Source organism: Staurois parvus, unplaced genomic scaffold (genome assembly GCF_062004578.1).
Source record: "Staurois parvus isolate SC_StPar_1 unplaced genomic scaffold, SC_StPar_1.0 ptg000365l, whole genome shotgun sequence".
Classification (NCBI taxonomy): Eukaryota; Metazoa; Chordata; class Amphibia; order Anura; family Ranidae; genus Staurois; species Staurois parvus.
Window position 1 is genome coordinate 8,136,832 of NW_028318161.1, and position 22,903 is coordinate 8,159,734.

General features: G+C 41.8%; 1 protein-coding gene across 10 annotated transcripts in view; it reads right to left on the reverse strand.

Annotated features, from left to right (window-relative positions):
* The window catches only part of VAV2 (vav guanine nucleotide exchange factor 2), a 351,081-nt gene that overhangs the window by 31,906 nt on the left and 296,272 nt on the right, over positions 1 to 22,903 (reverse strand). For 6 of the 10 annotated variants that reach the window (XM_089685271.1, XM_089685270.1, XM_089685269.1 and 3 more), the window contains 8 exons: positions 16,144 to 16,232; positions 14,970 to 15,001; positions 14,442 to 14,492; positions 13,640 to 13,661; positions 12,795 to 12,922; positions 12,642 to 12,707; positions 12,092 to 12,126; positions 11,897 to 12,013 (listed from right to left, as the gene is read on the reverse strand). In XM_089685271.1, the coding sequence (XP_089541397.1) occupies positions 11,897 to 12,013; positions 12,092 to 12,126; positions 12,642 to 12,707; positions 12,795 to 12,922; positions 13,640 to 13,661; positions 14,442 to 14,492; positions 14,970 to 15,001; positions 16,144 to 16,232 (540 nt within the window). The remainder of the gene's footprint in view (positions 1 to 11,896; positions 12,014 to 12,091; positions 12,127 to 12,641; positions 12,708 to 12,794; positions 12,923 to 13,639; positions 13,662 to 14,441; positions 14,493 to 14,969; positions 15,002 to 16,143; positions 16,233 to 22,903) is intronic. The other 4 variants (XM_089685277.1, XM_089685276.1, XM_089685272.1 and 1 more) reach the window with 3 other exon arrangements.

The window sequence follows — 22,903 nt, forward strand, 5'->3', positions numbered from 1 at the left end:
TAAAAAGTGAAAGTTTGATTTATGATTATTATTCTGTCCCATTACTTTTGGTCCCTTAACAAGTGGGAGGCACATATGCAAACTGTTGTCATTCCTACACCGTTCACTTGATTTGGATGTAAATACCCTCAAATTAAAGCCAACAGTCTGCAGTTAAAGCACATCTTGTTCCTTTCATTTCAAATCCATTGTGGTGGTGTATAGAGCCAAAAATGCTAGAATTGTGTCGATGTCCGAATATTTATGGACCTGACTGTATATGTGGACAATTTTTATTCAAGCGTGCCACTATTTAGACCAGTGGTTCTTAACCTGGGTTCGATCGAACCAGGGGTTCGGTGAGTCAGTCTCGCGGGTTCGGCGGAGGTGAAGACCCACACCCGACTCATATGATTCGTGCAGTAAATATTCATTATTATATTTTTGTTTTTGTGTGAAAATCATGTTTTAATGGTTTTGTTCTTTGTTCTTAACGGTTTTGTTCATTTTGTGCACCTATGTATAAATATATACCTAAATATATACCTATGTTTTGAATTTTAAAAATCATATTTTATTTTTCCAATTAAGAAGGGTTCGGTGAATGTGCATATGAAACTGGTGGGGTTCAGTACCTCCAACAAGGTTAAGAACCACTGATTTAGACATTTGTTCAATCTTGGAACTGGCGCTTGTGGCAAAGTGTGACCTAATGTGTGCCCACCATTAGAAGTGGGTGCATGCAGGGCAGTATATTCTAATAGTGGGCATACCACACACTTTTTCTGGCAGAGATTTCTTCTCATTTTTTTATTCAGTCCACAGGCTGCATACAAAAAAAAAAAAGAACATAGTATATACACCCAACAAGGACCAGCGACATACTGGTACATCACTGGACTTTGAATGGTTATACCAGGACGATGCCTACAGCTACAGGTATCGTTTATTTCAGCCGGCGATCGGCGTTCATGTAAAAGCAATCCTAGTGGCTAATTAGCTGCAGGATTGCTTTTACAAGCAGTGGGAGATTATGCCCCCCCTCCCCCAGAGTCTGATATCCAGATAGCAAAAAAGAATATATGACAATGCATTGAAGTTATAGGGGATATTTGCATCCCTGTTATAGCATTAAAAGTGATAAAAAGAAAAAAAAATGAAAGGTATAATGTAAAAATAATAAAAAAAATTAAAAGAACTAAAAAAAAAAAAAAAATCACCCCTCCCATGCGCACACACCTGTGTGCACAAGCCTTGACCCTGTGCTGGTATGTAAACAGCGGTTGCACCATGCATGTGAGGTATTGCTGTGAACGTCAGATCAAGGGCAGTAATTCTAACACTAGACCTCCTCTGTAAATCTAAAATGGTAGCTTTTAAAGGCTTTTAAAGGATATTAACCTCCCTAGCGGTCTGATTATGTCCATATTTCTGTGCTCAAAGCGGTAAATTTTTTTGCATGGAAATATGTATTTTTTTTTATTGTAGGCCTGTAATTTTTAGGAATAAGTCACTGAAATCTGTCCGAACAAGAGTCCAGTAAATATCCCACATATGTTAAAATTTGAAACACAAAATCATAAATTATAATATAATAAATAATCATAAAAAATAATAATAATAAATTTAATTCCATATAATCAAACCAAAAACACTGAAATTTGAAATATAGCGCCAAGTTCGCACATCACTGAGCAAAGTCACAGAATCGTTTTCAGTGTCTGATGACGAATTTCCCCACGAATCATTATCACTCAATTCTGCAAGTGGTTCTGATTTACTATCGCTGTTCTCTAGCTGGTCTAAAACCGCTTTTGACCTAAAGGGACGCTTTTTGGACGCCATGAACATTTCTCAGTTTCCAGGCAGAAAGAACGGTAAAAGTGTAGGCAGGGCACAGGACAAAGCACTCGGGACAAAATGTATGTGAAATGGTTTGATACAGTAATGTTTTACTATGTGATTTTAGTGTATTTAGTGAATGTCACTTTTTGTCATTTTCAAATTTCCCGCCAGTTCCGTCCCCGTACGCCCCGATGCTCGCAGGGGACGGAACCCAGATGACAGATGCCGGCATCTGCCGGAGGACATTACAGGGGACACTGCAGGAGCACAGGACAAGGTAAGTGATCGAGGGATCCCGAAGCATCGCCGCATGATAAGCCCGAGTGTAGCTCGGGGTTACCGCTTGTGGTACTGAAACTTTACTCCGAGCTACACTTGGGAATACCGCCAGGGAGGTTAAAAAGGTTTGCAGCTTTTTGCTATTGCATGGGGCATGCGCAGTTTTAAAGCATGTCATGTTTGGTATCTATTTACTTGGCATACCATTATCTTATATATTTTACCAAATAATTGGACAATATATTGTGTTTTTGTGCATTAAAAGTAAAAAAAAAGTGTATTTTTTTTTTAAATTTGCATTTGAAAAATCGCTGCACGAGTACTATGTGCCATAAAAAAAAAAAAATTGTAGTACCCACCATTTTATTCACTAGGGTGTCTGCTTTAAAAAAATATAATGTTTGGGGGTTTAAATTAATTTCCTAGCAAAAAATACAGATTTTTTTCATGTGAACAAAAAGTGTCAGAAAAGGCTTGGTCTTCAGGTAGTTAGAAGAGTGAGTAATGTGTGGCATAAACTTCTAATGCTGGACATAGAATGCCCACACCCCCCCAAAACAACCCCTTTTTGGAAAATAGACACCCCAAACTATTTGCTGAGAGGCATGTTGAATCAATGGAAGAATTTATTTTTTTACCACAAGTTTTTGGAAAATGACAAAAAAAATATATATATTTTTTTTACACAAAATTGTCACTTAAATGATTTACTGCTCACACATGCCATGGGTATATGTGGAATTACACCCCAAAATACATTCTGCTACTTCTCTCGAGTATGGGGGTACCACATGTGAGAGACGTTTTGGCAGTCTAGCCAAGTACAGGACCCCAAAATCCAATAAGCACCTTCAGGCTTTTAAAGGGCTTTATTTCCTCATTACACTTCCAGACTACCTATCACAGTTTCAGAGGCCATGAAATGCCAGGATAGCGCCTAACCCCCCAAGTGACCCCTTTTTGGAAAGTAGACACCCCAAGGAATTTGATAAAAAGCACGCTAAGTATTTTGCAGATCTCATTTGTTGCCAGAAGTTTTTGGAAAATGAAGAAAAAAACAAAAACATATTTTTTTTTATATTTGAAAACCTTGTGAGAAAAAAATTCAAAACTGTGATAGGTAGTGAGGAAGTGTAATGAGGAAGTTACGCACCTTCAGGCTTTCAAAGTGGTCATTGGATTTCAGGCTCCTGTATGTGGCTAGGCTCCCAAAAAAATCTCACACACGTGGTATCCCCATACTCAGTAGAAGTAGCAGAATGTATTTTAGGGTGTAATTCCACATATACCCATGGCTTGTGCGAGAAATAAATCATTTAAATGACAACTTTGTGTAAAAGAAAAAAAAAAAGAAAAGTTTTTTGTCATTTTCCAGAAACTTGTGGAAAAAAAATAAATCTTCCATTGACTCAGGCTGCTCTCAGCAGATAGCCTAGGGTGTCTAGTTTGAGGGTGTTTGTACTATCCTGGTATTTTAGCACCTCAAGAAATGTGATGGGCAGTCAGAAAGTAAAAGCTGTGTAAATTCCATTATCTATATCATAGTTTGTAGACGCTATAACTTTCACACAAAACAATCAGTATACATTTCTCATACCACCAAAAGAAAGCTCTATTTGTGTGAAAAAAAAAGCACATAAATTTCATTTTCATTTATGTACCGTATTACACGACCGCGCAACTGTCCGTTAAACTAGCGCAGCGCTGTATAGCAAAAAAAAAAAAAATGGCGTAAATTGCAGTATCTATACCATATTTTGTATAACTTTCACACAAAGCAATCAATATACACTTATTGGGATTTTTTTTTACCAAAACATGTAGCAGAATACATTCTGGCCTAAATTTATACCTAACTTTGAGTTTACTATATATTTTTTATAGCTGAAAGTAAAAAATATTGTTTTTCTTCAAAATTTTTGGTCTTCTTTTGTTTATAGCGTGAAAAATAAAAAGCGCACAGGTGATCAAATACCACCGAAAGAAAGCTCTATTTGTGTGAAAAAAGGATGTAAATTTAGTTTGGGTGCAGCATTGCATGACCGCGCAATTATCAGTTGAATTAGTGCAGCGCCGAGTAGCAAAAAGAGGCCTGGTAATTAAGGGGGGTAAATCGTCAGGAGTGCAAGTGGTTAAAATGTATAGGTTTCTGTCTCAGTGTACTTGTTGGACTTGCAGGCCACATGATCACCGTTAAAGATCTTTTTGAGTTTTTTCCAACACTCCAGCAACATATGAGATGAGTGTTCAGTGATGGAGTAACCATTCTAGAACAGGTGTGGGGGCCTTCAATGCAATCTGTCTTCACCATACAATACCGCATTATTATTAACCCTGACATTTCCACAGTTTACACCTTTGGTCATGTAAATTGAGGAACATACACACCTAAGCAGACTTTCTGACACCAACAATGTGATTAGGGTGGTTGCAGAATTTTCACAACTTTCATTCTGTTCCATACAATGGAAGTGACTGGTATATATTGGGCAGCAAGTAACCATGTTGTCCCTGAAATTAATGTGTTGAAAGCAGAACAAAAATGGGCAAGCATTCGGATTTATGAGACTTTGACAAGGGCCAAATTGTAATGTCTAGATGACTGGGTCACAGCAACTCCAAAAACTGCAGCTCTTGTGGAATGTTCCTGCAGTGGTCAGGACCTACCAAAAAGTGGTCCAAGGAAGGAAAACTGGCGACAGGGTCATGGGCAGCCAAGACTGATGCATGTGTGCAACGAAGTTTGAAGGAACACAAACTAGTCTAAGGTGTTGAAGTGAAGCATCTGTGGGATGTGCTGGAAAAATCAAGTCTGATCCATAAAGGTTCCACCTCTCAACTTATAGGACTTAAAGGTTCTGCTACTGATGGCTTGGTGTCAGATACCACAGCCTATCTTCAGAGGTCTTATAGAGTCTATGCCTCACCGGTGGTCATAATGTTATGACTGATCAGTGTAAATGCTGGGGTATCTTCTTGATACTCACTGGAACTGAAAAAATTGCTTGAATAAACTATAAAACATCTTCAACATTACAGAACAAGTCCAGTTGAATATGACCAACTACTTCTAGATATAACAATGACCTGGATAAATGATAATCTTCACATATACTGTATATACAGTATGTATTACATTATTCTGCATCAACCTTGTCTTATGTTAAACTAGCCCATTGCAGAAATGTAAACTTCACCAGCTCATAGCCTAACCATTTAAAAAAATATTCTAAATCAATTAAATCATGTTAAATGGGTTGTGATAAGCCAAATACTTTTTATGGAAGAAATAAACACAGAGCTAACAGGTTATGTACAAACTGCAGTATTCAATTCCAACTCAAACTATTGTCTGCCTTATGTTTACTTTTCTACATACAGTTGCAAGAAAAAGTATGTGAACCCCTTGGGATTACGTGGAGTTTTGCATGAATTGGGCATAAAATGTGCTCTGAACGTCATCTAAGTCACAACAATAGAAGAACACTGTCTGCTGAACATAATACTACACAAACATTAGATGTTGCCATGGTTTAATTGCACATAATATGTAAACATTCACAGTGCAGGGAGGAAAAAGTATGTGAACCTTTGGACTTAATAACTGGTTGACCCTCCTTTGGCAGCAATAACCTCAACCAAACGTTTCCTGTAGTTGCAGATCAGACCTGCACAACGATCTGGAGTCATTTTGGACCACTCCTCTTCACAAAACTGTTTCAGTGTAGCAATATTCTTGGGATGTCTGGTGTGAATCGCTCTCTTAAGGTCATGCCACAGCATTTCAATCGGGTTGAGGTCAGGACTCTGACTGGGCCACTCCAGAAGGCGTATTCTGTGCTGTTGCAGCCATTGTTTTGTTGAATTACTTGTATGCTTTGGGTCATTGTCCTGTTGCATCACCCATCCTCTGCGGAGCTTCAGTTGGAGGACAGATGGTCGTATGTTTTCCTGCAAAATGTCTTGATAAACTCTGGAATTCATTTTCCCATCAATGACAACAATCCGTCCAGGCCCTGAGGCAGCAAAGCAGCCCCAAACCATGATGCTCCCTCCGCCATGTTTTACAGTGGGGATGAGGTTTTGATGTTGGTGTGCTGTGTCTTTTTTTCTCCACACATAGTGTTGTGTGTTCTTCCCAAACAACTCAATCTTGGTTTCATCTGTCCACAGTATATTTTGCCAGTAGTGCTGTGGAACATCCAGGTGCTCTTTTGCAAACTTCAAATGTGCTGCAATATTCTTTTTGGACAGCAATGGCTTCCTCCGTGGTGTCCTCCCATGTACTCCATTCTTGTTTAATGTTTTCCTTATTGTAGATGTGTCAACAAAAATGTTAGCATGTGCCAGAGATTTCTGTAGGTCTTTAGCTGACACTCTGAGATTCTTCTTTACCTCATGCAGCATTCTGCACTGTGCTCTTGCAGTCATTTTTACAGGACGACCACACCTAGTGAGAGTAGCAACAGTGCTAAACTTTCTCCATTTGTAGACAGTCTGTCTTACTGTGGACACATGAACATCAAGGCTTTTGGAGATACTTTTGTAACCCTTTTCAGCTTCATGCAAGTCAACAATTCTTGTTTGTAGGTCTTCTGAGAGCTCTTTTCTGCGAGGCATGGTTCACATCAGACAGTGCTTCTTGAAACCAGTAAACCCAAAACAGGTGTGTGTTTTTTAAGGGCAGGACAGCTGTCAGCAACACATCCAATATCATCACACTGATTGGAGGTTAAGGTTGGCTCACTCCTGGCTCCAATTAGCTCTGGGAGAAGTCATTAAGCTAGGGCCTCACATACTTTTTCCTCCCTGCACTGTGAATGTTTACATGTTATGTGCAATTAAACCATGGCAACATCTAATGTTTGTGTAGTATTATGTTCAGCAGACTGTGTTCTTCTATTGTTGTGACTTAGATGACGTTCAGAGCACACTTTATGCCCAATTCATGCAAAACTCCACGGAATCCCAAGGGGTTCACATACTTTTTCTTGCAACTGTATATCTTGCAATGTCCTACTGTAGCTGCCCCCTTTGTGTGATTAGGTTTTGTAATATTAGCAAAGGTAAGTCTAGTGGGATGCAAGGACAGTGATTGGTAGGTGTGAGAAGCTGTGTACACATTGGCACTAAGCAGTAAAACATACATCTCTGTCCTTAAAGTGGTATTAAACCCAAAACAAAAACGTTATATATTACAGTTTACCAATCATTAGATGTGGTGGCTGCATTAGCTTTCTTTTTTTAAGCTTTTCCCTTCTCTATTAGCCATCACATCTAAGAATTGTTAAACTTCAATGTTTGCATTTTCTGTGCAACCCTTTTAACCACTAAGTCCACTCTATAGCAGATTTACTGCTACAGGGTGGATGTTCTCTGCAAATGCACATATATAAATGTGATTTTACACTTCCGCCACTGTGATTGGACAGAGCAGAAGCCGATCAACAAGTGCCGGCCAATGGATAAGGAGCGGCACCTGCTGATCGCCGAGGCGACTGACAGAGCACAGCTCTGCCTATGTAAACAAGGCAGAGCTGTGTTGTATCTGCAGCGATTTGCTAGATTTTATTTAAGGAATAAAATCTAGCAAATTGCCTAGTAAAAACAGCACACACAGTACACAAATCACATAGCTAAGCACACAATTAACCCTTTGATTGCCCTAGATGTCTAACCCCATCCCTGCCAGTGTCATTAATACAGTGACAGTGTGTGTGTGTATATATATATATATATATATATATATATATATATATATATATATATATATATATATATATATACATACATACATATACATACATACATACACACACACACACACACACATACACACACATGCATACACACACACACAGTTGTGTTCAAAATAATAGCAGTCAGACATCACTAACCTGATCAATCACTGTTTTTGGTAGAAATGATATTTCTACATGGCAAATAATTTACTAGCAGATGTAGTTGAGTAATAGAAATCCAACAGACCCAACAGTCATGACATGCATGCTGCTGATTCTGTGTAATTGAATCACTAATTGAAAGTGGCATGTTCAAAATAATAGCAGTGTGGAGTTCTATTAGTGAGGTCATTCATTCTTTGAAAAACAGGTGGCAGCTATTGCCCTTATTTAAGGAAGGAAGGCAGCAAATGTTGTACATGCTGGTTACAGTGCATTTCTCTCTGAAATTCTGAGGAAAATGGGTCATTCCAGACATTGTTCAGAAGAACAGCGTACCTTGATTAAAAAGTTGATTGGAGAGTGGAAAACATATAAAGAAGTGCAAAAAATGATAGGCTGCTCAGCTAAAATGATCGCAAATGCTTTAAAATGGCAACCAAAACCTGAAAGATGTGGAAGAAAGCGAAAAACTACCATTCAAATGGATAGAAGAATAGCCAAAATGGCAAGGACTCAGCCAACAATCAGCTCCAGGAAGATCAAAGAAGGTCTAAAGTTACCTGTGAGTACTTTTACAATTAGAAGACGCCTATGTGAAGCCAAGCTATCTGCAAGAAGCCCCCGCAAAGTCCCACTGTTGAAAAAAAGACATGTGCTGAAGAGGTTACAATTTGCCAAAGAGCACATTGACTGGCCTAAAGAGAAATGGCGCAACATTTTGTGGACTGATGAAAGTAAGATTGTTCTTTTTGGGTCTAGTGGCCGGAGACAGTTTGTCAGACGACCCCCAAACACTGAATTCAAGCCACAGTACACTGTGAAGACAGTGAAGCATGGTTGCGCAAGCATCATGATATGGGGATGTTTCTCATACTACGGTGTTGGGCCTATTTATCGCATACCAGGGATCATGGATCAGTTTGAATACATCAGAATACTTGAAGAGGTCATGCTGCCTTATGCTGAAGAGGAAATGCCCTTTTAATGAGTGTTCCAACAAGACAATGACCCCAAACACACCAGTAAACGTGCAACATCTTGGTTCCAGACCAACAAGATTGACGTTATGGAGTGGCCAGCCCAATCCCCGGATCTTAATCCAATAAAAAACTTGTGGGGTCAAAAATGCAGTTTGAGGCAAAACCAAGAAATAGAGAAGAACTGTGGAATGTAGTCCAATCATCCTGGGCTGGAATACCTGTTCACAGGTGCCAGAAGTTGGTTGACTCCATGCAACACAGATGTACAGCAGTTCTCAGAAACAGTGCTTATACAACTAAATATTAAGTGATTCAAAGGAAAGCAAAATCTTCAAACATTTTTCAGTTTATATAGTGAATGTTTGAGTTTGTAAAGAATACAAACACTGCTATTTTTTTGAACAGTCTAATATTCACTTTTCTTCAATTCTTTTTAGAGGAACAACACAAATTTGATGTATTTTTCTTCATGTTTTGATTTGGAATAGAGTGTGTAGTGTTCCCAATGCATTTGTGTGTATGGAAATAAAAGCTATTAGAAGCATTTTGAGCTTTATTCACTTTTCACCACACTGCTAATATATATATATATATATATATATATATATATATATATATATATATATATATTAGCAGTGTGCAGCAGGATGGCAGACCTCAGCTACAGACTCTTCTACTTAGGCTAAGATGGCCCCTTGGAACGCACCGCTCGGCGTGCGCTCCACTCACCGGAAATGACGTCAGACGACGGACCAGGCAACCGGAATGCTTGTATCCAGAATGCTTGTATACATGCTTGTATCCAGGTTTTTGTGCCAGAGGAATTAGTGGGAGGGATCTCCCAAAGCTTTATAAGCGGCTGGGAAGTGGTAATGAGCGTCTTGATAACGCCCTGTGGGTGGGGCGAAACGCGTTGACGCACTTCCGGTTGCCTGGTCCGTCGTCTGACGTCATTTCCGGTGAGTGGAGCGCACGCCGAGCGGTGCGTTCCAAGGGGCCATCTTAGCCTAAGTAGAAGAGTCTGTAGCTGAGGTCTGCCATCCTGCTGCACACTAAACTGTGGGGTCCTTGTATAATCGGTGTACATGAAAAGTGGATCATTCTTGAAGAGAATCGCTGATGTTTTGAATAAAAAGTGGGCTATACCCCGCAAAAGAATGTGAGTGGTCTGGAGAGATTAATCTGAGGAGAAGTTACTGCGGTATCACGCTATGGTCTTTTCTTCTTCCTGATTTTCCTCTGGGGGATTCGGTGAGAGGAGTAAGCAGAAGAGGTACCTAGACATAAGAGGAAACAGCACTTGGAGGTCTCAGACAAAGTAAAGGGGGTCCAGGAGCCCTTAACAATCCTGAAAGGCGTGTGACTCACCATTATCTGGTGAGTGCGGTTAATGTTGATTTCTGCACTGGTGGATGGTGAAGGGATCAGTAACACGGAAGAATCAAATGGAAAATATATTATAATTTAATTTGATTTAATTTTGTCACGGGACTGTAATTATATATATATATATATATATATATATATTTTCTGGGGGTTTTTTTGATTTTTTGTCACTTTGCTTTTTTGTCACTGGACTTATAATTTTAAATTTTTATATATCAATATATTTTATATATAATTTACTTTATTAGCACATTAATGTTTTTTTAAACTGAGTAATGTAATTGATCATGTGGGTTTGCGCTGGTTTTCATTGTTAAAAGTTTTTGGTCCTTTGTACCTGTGCACAGCAGCATCTCACGGGGATTTGTATGGTAAATAGGAAGTCCTGAGCGCTGAGGTTTTGTTTTTTTACATATTTGTGCCAATATTGACTGGTATTTGGAACTGTTCATAATTTCCTCTACCTTGACTAAGGCCCCAGTTCCAGCTGAAGAAAAACAGCCCCAAAACATGATGCTGCCACCACCATGCTTCACTGTGGGTATGGTGTTCTTTTGGTGATGTGCAGTGCTGTTTTTGCGCCAAACATATCTTTTAGAATTATTTCATCAGACCATAACAAATTTTCTCACAGGCTTTTGGGATTTCAGATGTGTTTCTGCAAAATTTAGCCAGGCTTGGATGCTTTTCTTCGTAAGAAAAAGGCTTCTGTCTTGCCACTCTACCCCATAGCCCAGACATATGAAGAATACGGGAGATTGTTGTCACATGTCCCACACAGCCAGTATTTGCCAGGTACTCCTGCAGCTCCTTTAATGTTGCTTTAGGCCTCTTGCCATCCTCCCAGACCAGTTTTCGTCTCATCTTTTCAATTTTGGAGGGACGTCCAGTTCTTGGTGATGTCACTGTTGCACCATATTTTCTCCACTTGATGACTGTCTTCACTGTGTTCCGTGGTATATCTAATGCCTTGGACATTCTTTTGTACCCTTCTCCTGACTGTTACCTTTTAACAATGAGATCCCTCTGATGCTTTGGAAGCTCTCTGCGGACTATGGCTTTTGCTGTAGGATGCGACTAAGAAAATGCCAGGAAAGACCTACTAGAACAGCTGAATTTTGGGGTTAATCAGAGGCACTTTAAATTATGGCAGGTGTGTACTGACTCCTATTTAACATGATTTTGAATGCGATTGCTTAATTCTGGACACAGCTATATCCCCAGTTATAAGAGGGTGTGCACAGTTGTACAGTTTATAGGTCACATTAAAGGTGGAAAAAGTTCTGAAATTATTTATTTTTGGCTCTTCTTTTACATCACAAAAACCTGACATTTTAACAGGGATGTGTAGACTTTTTATTTCCACTGTATACATACATACACACACACATATATATACACACACACTGTAACTGTATTAATCACAGTCAAATAGGGGGGTAAATCTTCTGGTGGTCAAGTGGTTAATGTGACATGTACACACATTTTACTAAGCTGTATAATCAATAATTAGAAATCAATTACTTTATACTGATGGCAAATCGCTCCGCTTCTGCTGTCCTCTCCCGTATAAGGTACGTTCCGCTAACATGGGCCTTTAGGAGATTGTCGGCTTGCGGCCGTTCTACATTTCCTGCAAACCTAAAACAATTAACATCCAATAAGAATGACACAAAGGCTGACAGCTGTGGGAGGCAGTGTGAGGTGTTTAGTACCTACCAGGGATATTTACTGTAGTCCGGGCGGATCATCGGCTGTGACAAAACACAAACCTTCAATGTTAAGTCTGTTTAATACAAATTGTTTCACAATACAGTTCTTAGATAGTCACATCAGCTCCTTGCAGTCTACACTTTTGTGAAGCCAATGTCAACAATATGTAACATTTTCTAACAGAACGGCCATTTATGTTGTTTCCTTCAAATAATTTTCTTTCCTTCTTGTTACTACTCCTTGCTTTTGTGCTTGGACTCCCTTGCCAAATGTTTTGCCATCTTGGTGATCAACACTCCTTATGTGTACAGGACAAGTATGGGGTCCCTTGCATCACCCTAGCCTGGCTGTAACAAGTCATACATGGTACAGCTCACAGCAGATTCAGGAAAGCAGCAGAACATGTATAAAATATATTCTAAACATCTGATAATTACATAAGATAAAGATTTAGAAGGAACAGGTTTATGGGAACCTCAGCACACATGGAAAACAACACAAAGTGATTGGCTGCTTGTTTGTACAGTGAGTGAAGCTACTATAATATGGTACTTACCACAGGACAGGGTTTAACTGAAGTGCTGGGAAAATAACCAGATTTTCTAGTCTGTAGCAAACGCCCCTGTTAGGAGAAAATCTGCCATTAACCACCAAATATAGCCGGTGACCAATGGGTTTTTCTTCTCATAAATTGTTGTTTAGCACCTACCTCCCACCACGAGGAATCTGGGTCACCCCTCAGGAGCTCAATCACCTCCCCAGTCTGGAATGTTAGCACTGGCTTCCCTGGAGGAGCAGGGTTTCCACAGTAATTCTGTATGGTGACCATCTTGGGTCCTGGAATCAAAAGGTATTACCATAAAAGATGTAAAAGTGCAGAGAGAAAAACATTATCACACAAATGAAATAGTGCAAAGAGAGGACAAATACAAACACAGATGGAGTTTTATTTTTCACCAACAATTACTGACGTACGGCTGTCAGCCCATGGCAGAGTTTAAAGGGACACTCAAGTCAAAAGCAAAATGTATGCAAGAGACAAATGTCAAAAGCATTTTTCAGACCTGTTTTTCATCTCTGCTATCCTCTCTGTAAAAAAAAAACCAATCCTGCCTCTAATGTTACATCCTAGGCACCCATAATCTACAATACCTTTCAAATGTTTTAAGGATGGAAGCTCACAACTCACATCAGAGTCTCTGCAGTCTAACTGTACACAGCTCTAAATTTTCAAAACCTATGCTTCATCCCCTAGAGAAAACAATAAGTGGTGTGACCTAAGACAGACAGAAGCTGTACAGAAGTACTGGCAGGAGGCTACATTTCCACTACAGGTCTAATAAATGCCCTGCTAAATTTGGGACCAGGATAATGAAAGTCAGATTTAAGGCTTATTCATACCATAGCACGTTACAATTATACAAAGCATATGTGCATTGTGGTGCATTAAGTCATTCTTGATTTGCATGCCAACACAAAAAGTGCAAAGTTCTTTTGGAGCAGCAAAAAGCAATTGATCCGTGTATATTTATATGAATAGAACTTTGGACTCACCAGATACTGTGATTAGAGGATCCTAAGAGGAGAGACAAACACAAAATTAGGGTGTTACAACTGTCTGTTTACAAAAAGAGAAGCATAAAAACTTTACCAAATCCACCTATTCTGTAATAATTAATAAAAGTATGACTGCTCAAATCACTACTTGGCTACATTTCCCATGATGCTCCACCAGCTGTGGTCCTGAATAATTTAATTATGTGTGAATTATAAAAAGCAACAGAGAGTGCCAAAGACTATACAATGATAATTTGTAACAATGGTTTGTTAGAAGTCTACCACCAGCAGAGGTGGGGGGATCTATCCATTCCCAGAATGCTAGCTATGTAGTGGTTAAAAACCTGATGTTAAAGAGCAGTTTATGTTATCTAGCAGCTGTGTTTGTGAAGCAGTTTTAATCTACAATGTGCCAGGCCCTAGTTGAAGAGAGACAAACAGTACAGGTTCTGATTAAGGGTAAGTAGCAACATGAAAACCTGAAGGATGTCAGAATTAGAATTGTCATCTTTTACTTACAAGAGGAGATGAAAGAACTGTAAACTAAAATCCACTTTTAAAGTTTGACAGTCCATGTGAATTTCTTGCTGGTTGAGCATATTGGGCATTGTAGTTCAGAATGAAGATTTCCAGCCCCAATAAGAATAATAATTAGGAGGTATCCAGTCATTAGAAAGAAGAATTGCTTAGGAACCCACAAGAAGCCCATACAAGACTAAGAACAGGATTGATTGGACAGGTTAGAGATTTGATCATGGAAGATATGAATGGGTTCCCTTAACTGCTCCTATCTACCCACCTGATTTGCCCCTAGTGCATTAGAGGCATTTGAAGAGAAAATGGGTGGAGCCTATGTGACAACATACAACAATGTCTGATTAACTTAAACCAGAGACATTTATTCATCTAATTATAAGAATAACAGTTGATACACCAGGAAGCCCTTAGTACACAGTCTGGAGATAGAAATCAACAGTGTCCTAACACAGGGGCAGAAATCCACAGTGTTATCCAACAAATGGGACAGAAATCCACAGCACATCACAAGGTCCCTAAGGGTTTGCTAAGATGGTAATCTTAACACACCAAGATGGGTACAAACAGACAAAGCGGAAAAAGTCTTCACAGTTACTTTTTACAGTACATTTTTTGCAAGGTCTCACAGCTTTTGATAAATTGACTGGTGAAGCATTGGACACAATTTGGGCTACAAATAAAAGTGCCAGCATTTACTGGGGCACACTGGGACTTATTCCTCATCCGCTATGAGGTGCAAGTAGGTCATAATAGATTAAGAAAGCTCTTGTATAGCTCTGGAGTGACTTACAGGATAATATCTTACCATGTCATCACTGGGACCTAGCAGAAGAAATAACACAGAAGGATTATTGCAGAGTTCTCAAAACTTGTCTTCACATCCTAAAATAATTTAGGCTGACATCTATATGCTACTTTTCCTGGGTGACTTTTGTTACATAACCCCAGAAATAGATTTTATTTCCCCAGAAAGAAGGCACACTACTACCAGTGAGATGAGAAGGCGTAAAGGGGAGCTTTACAGTACTAAAGCCACAAATGACTCGCACATACAGAAACTTTAAAGTAATATTTATGCCCTTTTTAAAATGGGAAATTTCATAGGCTCCATCTATTAGCCCACCTCTTAACTCTGGGCTTCTTCCTTCTAGGTTCACACCTATACGCTTTCCGTTGCGTTTTGCAGAAACGCACAGAAGGCCATTTAAAATGATTTCCTCTGGGACAGGTTCACATCTCCGCATCTTCACCCGGTGCGTTTTTTGGAAAGGGTCAGGGACTTTTTTTAAATGCAAAACGTTGCATTTTTGGTTCAATAGACGTCAATGGAGACGCTGCAGAAAAGCATGTAGTGCGTTTTTCATTTTAATCTGTCTAGCAACAAGTTGGAAAAAAATAAAGCAAAACACATCAAAAACACTTAAAACACATATGCAAAAAGCACTGCAGAAACAGGTCAAACGCAAGCTGCCTAGGTGTGAACCTAGCTTTAGTCTACGTTCACACCTGTGTTTTCCACTGCCTTTTGAAGAAACACAGGGCAGTCCATTTACATAATTTCCTATGGGACAGGTTCACAAATCCGCATTTTCACCCAATGCGTTCTTTGGAAAGGGACAGGGACTTTTCTAAATGAAAGACGTTGCGTCTTTGGTTATGTAGACTTGGAGATGTTGCAGAAAAGCATGTAGTGCATTTTCATGCATTTTATTCTGTCCATCAACAAGTTGAAAAAGAAAACAAAAAAACATAAAACGCATCAAAAACAAGGCAAAAAAACGTGCAAAAACGCACCACAAAAAGCACTGCAGAAAGGGATCAAACGCAAACTGCATAGGTGTGAATCTAGCCTTAAAGCCAGCAGAGTACCTTCTTTTTTCATAAATCAGCTTCCACAGCAGTTTAGCAAATAGGCAGATATCATGTTGCTGGCTGAACTCGTCATACTATATACTGAGACTCACCCATTTTACACGGATGGATCGTCTCAAGGCACTCCTTGTGTACACCAACCCCGCACTTAGAGCAGTAGTAGCCCTGGTAGAATGTGCCCCTGTCAGAGAAACAAGACTGTCAGATATCCCTCAGTATATGTCATGCAATGTCATTGCTTTTTGCAAAGCAGGTGAATTCCTAACCCCATAACGACATGGTAACACATACATGCAGCGTCCAGGAGGTGGGCTTTAAACCTGGGCACCCCATACAGCACAGCATACTCCCAGAACAGAGACCAGGATCTCACACTAACGTGGGACCTGGAATTCCCGGTTCCTTTATTGGCTATCACAGTGATCAGTCACTGTGTAGCTTCTCTTCTGAATGGAGTGAAAGATAAATTGTATATTTCTCTTCATACACAAAAGTGTGTAAAAAAAAAATAGTTAGATCAAGGTCTGATTTCTAGGTCAGTGTTAGGGTCATAGGTCAGGGTCAGCATATTTTAGGTAGGATTTAAAAAAAACCCAGCATGTTTAAAATTGGTATCAGTGTACTTTAGGTAGGATACCAAAAAAAAGAAACCAAAAAGACAAAATGTACAAACAACAACATACACATACAGTCATGGCTAAAATATTGGCACCACTGCATTTCTGTCTGATAATGCACCACTTCACCCAGAAACTTGTTCCAATTACAAACGTTTAGGCATTCTTAAGTTTATATCTTTGTTTGTATTGGTATGACACAAAAAGTGGAGAAAGAAATAGCCAAAGCTGATAAATTCCACACTAAACTCCAAACATTGACTGGAAAATATTTCACACCTCAATTTAATATTTGGTAGCACACCCCTTGGTAAAAAATATCTGAAATCAAATCACTTACTGTAACCATTGAGTTTCTTATATTATTATTATACAGTATTTATATAGGGCCAAAAGGTTTGCTCAGCGCTGTACATTATAGTGGGGGACAGTACATGGGACAATACAGTAACAAAACAATACACAGGGGGTTTGAGGGCCCTGCACTTTCGAGCTTACAATCTAGGAGGGAGGGGATAGTGGTACAGGAGGAAGTGGCTGTGGGGGATGAAGTGGTAGGAAGAGTGGAGGAGATCGGCTGTTAGGTGAGAGTGGGGTAGGCTTCCCTGAAGAGATGGGTTTTCAGGGTGCGCCTAAAGGTGAGGAGGGTAGGTGACAGTCTGATGGATTGGGGTAGTGAGTTCCAGAGGATGGGGGAAGTCCTGCAGAAGTCCTGCAGTCGGACATAGGAGGAGGAGACCAGGGAGCTAGAAAGTAGGAGGTCTTGTGAGGAGCGAAGAGTACGAGTGGGGTATCAGGTCAGTGAGGTAGTTTGGGGCAGCATTAGGAATGGCTTTGTATGTCAATGTTAGTAGTTTGAATTTAATCCGTTGAACAATCAGAAGCCAGTGGAGGGAATGACAGAGGGGGGTGGCAGAAGTGGAGCGGTTGGTAAGGTGAATGAGTCTGGCCACTGAGTTCAGGATAGACTGAAGCGGGGAGAGTCTGTGTTGGGGTAGGCCGGTGAGAAGGGATTTACAGTAGTCCAGACATGAGATAATAAGGGAGTGAATGAGTTGTTTAGTAGTGTCTGGGGTTAGGAACGAACGTATTTTGGAGATGTTGCGGAGGTGGAGCCTGCATGAGTTTGCCAGCGATTGGAAACAGGGTTGGAAGGACAGGTTTGAGTCTAGAGTGACACCTAGGACTTTGGCTTGCGGGGTGGGACTGATGGTGGCGTTGTTGGTTGTGATGGAGAGGATGGGGGGGGGAATTAGGAGCTCGGTTTTGGAAAGGTTCAATTTAAGGAAATGGAGTGACATCCAGTCTGATATGTCGTTCAGTAGGTGGGTGATACGGGCGGAGACTGAAGGGGTGAGGTGAGGGGTGGAGAGGTAAATTTGCGCGTCATCGGCGTAGAGGTGATAGTTGAAGCCGTGGTAGTGTATCAGTTTGCCTAGGGAGGAGGTGTAGATGGAGAAGAGAAGGGGCCCGAGGACAGAGCCTTGGGGGACCCCAACAGAGAGGGGGAGGTGGTAGCGTTATAGGTGACGCTGAAGGAGCGTTGGGATAGATAGGAGGAGAGCCAGGAGAGAGCGGAGTCTCTGATGCCAAGGGAGTGTAGTTTATTGAGGAGGGGGTGGTCAACTGTGTCAAAGGCTGTGGAAAGGTCGAGGACTGAGTAGTGGCCATTAGCTTTGGCGGTTAGCAGGTCATTAGTGATTTTGAGTAGGGCGGTTTCAGTGGAGTGCAGGGGACGGAAGCCAGACTAGTGGATTGAGGAGGTTGTTGTCAGTGAGGTGGGAGCTTAGGCGATTGTAGACTAAGCGCTCAAGGAGCTTAGATGTATATGGCAGCAGGGAGATGGGTCTAAGGTTGTTCAGGTCGGTGGGATCCAGGGAGGGTTTTTTGAGTATGGGGGTGATGTGCGCGTGCTTTAGGGGGGAGGGGAATGCACCAGTAGAGAGGGAGAGATTGAAGATGTGGGTGAGGGAGCGTAGGAGGTAGGAGGAGGGTGACCGGAGGAGTTGTGTGGGGACAGGGTCAAGGGGGCAAAGTGGTGAGGTGGGCTTCTGAGAAGGCCTTAGTGACCTCCTCAGTGGTAGCAAGGCTGAAGGAGAGGAGTGTTGGGGAGGTTATAGTGTGCGGGATGTTAGGTGTGGTGGGGGGCAGGGCGGTTGCGAGGTCAGAGGAGAGGAGAGTTGATGGGTTATAGTGGGAGGGAGGCTAGGTGGGGAGGTAGATTGAGCATTGGCAATGTCCTTACGGATTGCATCGATCTTGTTTTGGAAGTGATTGGCAATGTTGTGGGCGGTCAGTGAGGTACTAAGTGGAGGTGTGGGGGGGGTGGGGTGGGGGGGGGGGGGAGAGTAGGGAGTTGAAAGTGGAGAAGAGCCGGCGAGGACAGGTGGAGAGGGTGTTGATGAGGGTTACGAAGTAGGCTTGTTTGGCGGCATGGAGGGAGGAGGTGTAGGTGAGGAAGGCGGATTTGTAGAGGGAGAACGCTCGAGGGGAGCATTATACTGCTCTACTTGAATTTTGGACCACTCTTCTTTCGCCAACTGCTCCAGGTCTACCAAATTGGAAGGGTCCCTTTTCTTAACTGCTGTTTTGAGATCTCTCTACAGGTGCTCTATGGGATTGAGATCTGGACTCATTGCTGGCCAGTTCAGTACTCTCCAGCGCTTTGTCTTAAACCATTTTTGGGTGTTTTTAGACATGTGCTTTGGGACATTGTCCTTTGATGGAAACCAAATTTTCTGACACTGGGCCTTACATTGCACCCCAGAATTCTTTGGTAGTCTTCGGATTTCATAATGCCATGTTCACGGTCAAGACATCCAGTACCTGAACCAGCAAAGCATCCCCAAAACATCAGTGAACCTCCAACATGTTTGACTGTAGGGACTGTATTGTTTTCTTTAAATGCCTCATTTCTTTTTCCGTAAAAAGTAAAATGACGGGCTTTACCAAAAAGCTGGAATTTTGTTTCGTCTGTCCACAGAACATTCTCCCAAAAGGATTTTGGCTTCATCAGGTAGGTTTTGGCAAACACCAATCTAGCTTTTTTATATTTCTGTGTCAGCAGTGGGGTCCTCCTAGGTCTCCTGCCATGGTGTCCCTTTTCATTCAGATGGCGAGCTGACACAGTTGTACCCTGTGCCTGAAGGTCTGCTTGAATTTGTCTGGAAGTTGATCAAGTGTCTTTAGCCATCATTCAAACAATCCTTTGTTGCAATCTTTGATCTTTCTCTTTTGTCCACATCCAGGGAGATTAGCTACAGTGCCATGGGCTGTAAACATCTTGACAATGTTCCAGACAGTGGACACAGGAACATTAAGATCTCTAGAGATGGACCTGTAACTTTGAGATTGTCCATGCTTTTCCACAATTTTTGTTCTCAAATCTTCAGACAATGTTTTGTTGCTCTTTCTCTTCTCCATGCTCCATGTGGCACAGAGACACACAACAGAAAGTTTGAGTCCATTTTTCATCATTTTAACGGATTGCCAGTGTGATTTCTATATTGTCAGCTCCTGTTAATTGATACAGGTGAGTTTGATTACAAATTACAGGAGCACTACAACCTTGGAACACAATTATTACAATTTTGAGAAGCTGCCAATAATGCTGTGTGGTCCATTTTGGGGGTTTTGCGTGGAATGTGTCAGATTTGGCTATTTGTTTCTCCACTTGTCATACCAATACAAACAAAAGAAATAAACATGAGAATGCCGAAACATTTGTAAATGCAACAATTTCCTGGGCGAAGTGGTGCATTATCTGACATATTTACAGGGGTGCCAATTTTTTTGGCCATGACTGTATGTGCCATTGCTGCGATCATCAAGAGCAGGAGAGTTTATTTTGGGTTGTTCTTTGACAGTAAGTTGTGGTAAGAAATATGCAATATAGCAAGGAATATGCAGCTATATTTGCAAAAAAAAAAAAAGTTTTTTTTTTTTCTATTATGTGCCAGTTTGTCTTTGATAATAATAAAAAAAAACCCCAAAACAACAGGATATACAGTTGTGTTCAAAATAATAGCAGTCAGACATCACTAACCTGATCAATCACTGTTTTTGGTAGAAATTATATTTCTACATGGCAAATAATTTACTAGCAGGTGTAGTAGAGTAATAGAAATCCAACAGACCCAACAGTTATGACATGCATGCTGCTGATTCTGTGTAATTGAATCACTAATTGAAAGGGGGATGTTCAAAATAATAGCAATGTGGAGTTCTATTAGTGAGGTCATTCATTCTTTGAAAAACAGGTGGCAATTATTGCCCTTATTTAAGGAAGGAAGGCAGCAAATGTTGTACATGCTGGTTACAGTGCATTTCTCTCTGAAATTCTGAGGAAAATGGGTCGTTCCAGACATTGTTCAGAAGAACAGCGTACCCTGATTATTATTATTACTATACAGTATTTATAAAGCGCCAATAGTTCGCTCAGCGCTGTACATTACAGAGGGGAACAGAACATGTGACAGAACAATACCAATACAATGCAAAACATGAGGGGATCGAGGGCCCTGCTCTTTCGAGCTTACAATCTAGGAGGGAGGGGATGGTGGCACAGGAGGAGATAGCTGTGGGAGATGGAGTGGTAGGAAGAGTGGAGGAGGTCGGCAAGTTAGCAGGGGGCGGGGTAGGCTTCCCTGAAGAGATGGGTTTTCAGGGTGCGCCTAAAGGAGAGGAGAGTAGGTGATAATCTGATGGGTTGGGGCAGGGAGTTCCAAAGGATGGGTGACACCCTGGAGAAGTCCTGGAGGCGGGCATGGGAGGAGGAGACCAGGGAACTAGAGAGAAGGAGGTCTTGTGAGGAGCGGAGTATGCGTGCTGGGCGGTACTTGGATATTAGGTCAGTGATGTAGTTCGGGGCAGTATGGTGGACAGCTTTGTACGTCAGCGTTAGGATTTTGAATTTGATCCGTTGCGCAATCGGAAGCCAGTGGAGGGATTGGCAGAGGGGGGTGGCGGAAACGGAGCGGTTGGAAAGGTGAATGAGTCTGGCAGCCGTATTCAGGATGGACTGAAGCGGGGATAGCCAGCGGCGAGGCAGGCCAGTGAGGAGGGAGTTGCAGTAGTCGAGTCGTGATATGATGAGGGAGTGGATGAGCTGTTTAGTGGTTTCTGGAGTTAGGAACGTGCGGATTTTGGCGATGTTGCGGAGGTGGAGTCTGCACGAGTTTGTTAAAGAGTGGACTTGGGGCTGGAAGGATAGGTTGGAGTCCAAAATGACACCAAGTATTCTGGCCTGCGGGGCGGGTTTGATGGTGGCGTTGTTGGACATGATGGAGAAGTCAATGGGGGGTGGTGTCCGGGCTGGAGGGAAGACAAGAAACTCGGTTTTGGAGAGGTTCAGTTTAAGGAAGTGGAGCGACATCCAGTCTGATATGTCGCTCAACAGGTGTGTGATTCGGGCGGAGACCTAGGGGGTGAGGTGGGGGGTTGAGAGATAGATTTGTGTGTCGTCGGCATAGAGGTGGTAGTTGAAGCCGTGAGAGTGTATGAGTTGGCCAAGGGAGGAGGTGTAGATGGAGAAGAGAAGGGGCCCGAGGACAGAGCCTTGAGGGACCCCAACAGAGAGGGGGAGTGAGAGGGAGGTGGTGGCATTATAGGTAACGCTGAAAGAGCGTTGTGACAGGTAGGATGAGAGCCAGGAGAGAGCAGAATCTGTGAGGCCGAGGGAGTGTAGTTTTTTGAGGAGGAGGGGGTGGTCGACTGTGTCAAAGGCCGCAGAGAGGTCAAGCAGTAGGAGCACTGAATAGTGGCCATTAGCTTTGGCGATTAGCAGGTCGTTGGAGAGTTTGAGTAAGGCAGTTTCGGTGGAGTGTAGGGGACGGAAGCCGGACTGTAGGGGATCGAGGAGGTTGTTGTCGTTGAGGTGAGAGCATAGGCGGGCGTAGACTAGGCGCTCGAGGAGTTTAGATGTAAATGGGAGCAGGGAGATGGGTCTGAGGTTGTTTGGGTCATTGGGGTCCAGGGAGGGCTTTTTAAGTATGGGGGTGATGTGTGCATGTTTCAGAGGGGAAGGGAAAGTGCCGGAGGAAAGGGAGAGATTGAAGATGTGGGTGAGGGAGCGTAGGATGGAGGGGGAGGGAGGTTGTAGGAGTTGTGAGGGGATAGGGTCGAGGGGGCAGGTGGTGAGGCGGGCATCAGAGAGGATCTTGGAGACTTCTTCGATGGTAGTAAGGTCAAAGGTGCGGAGTGTTGGGGGAGCTTCAGTATGAGGAATGTAGGGTGG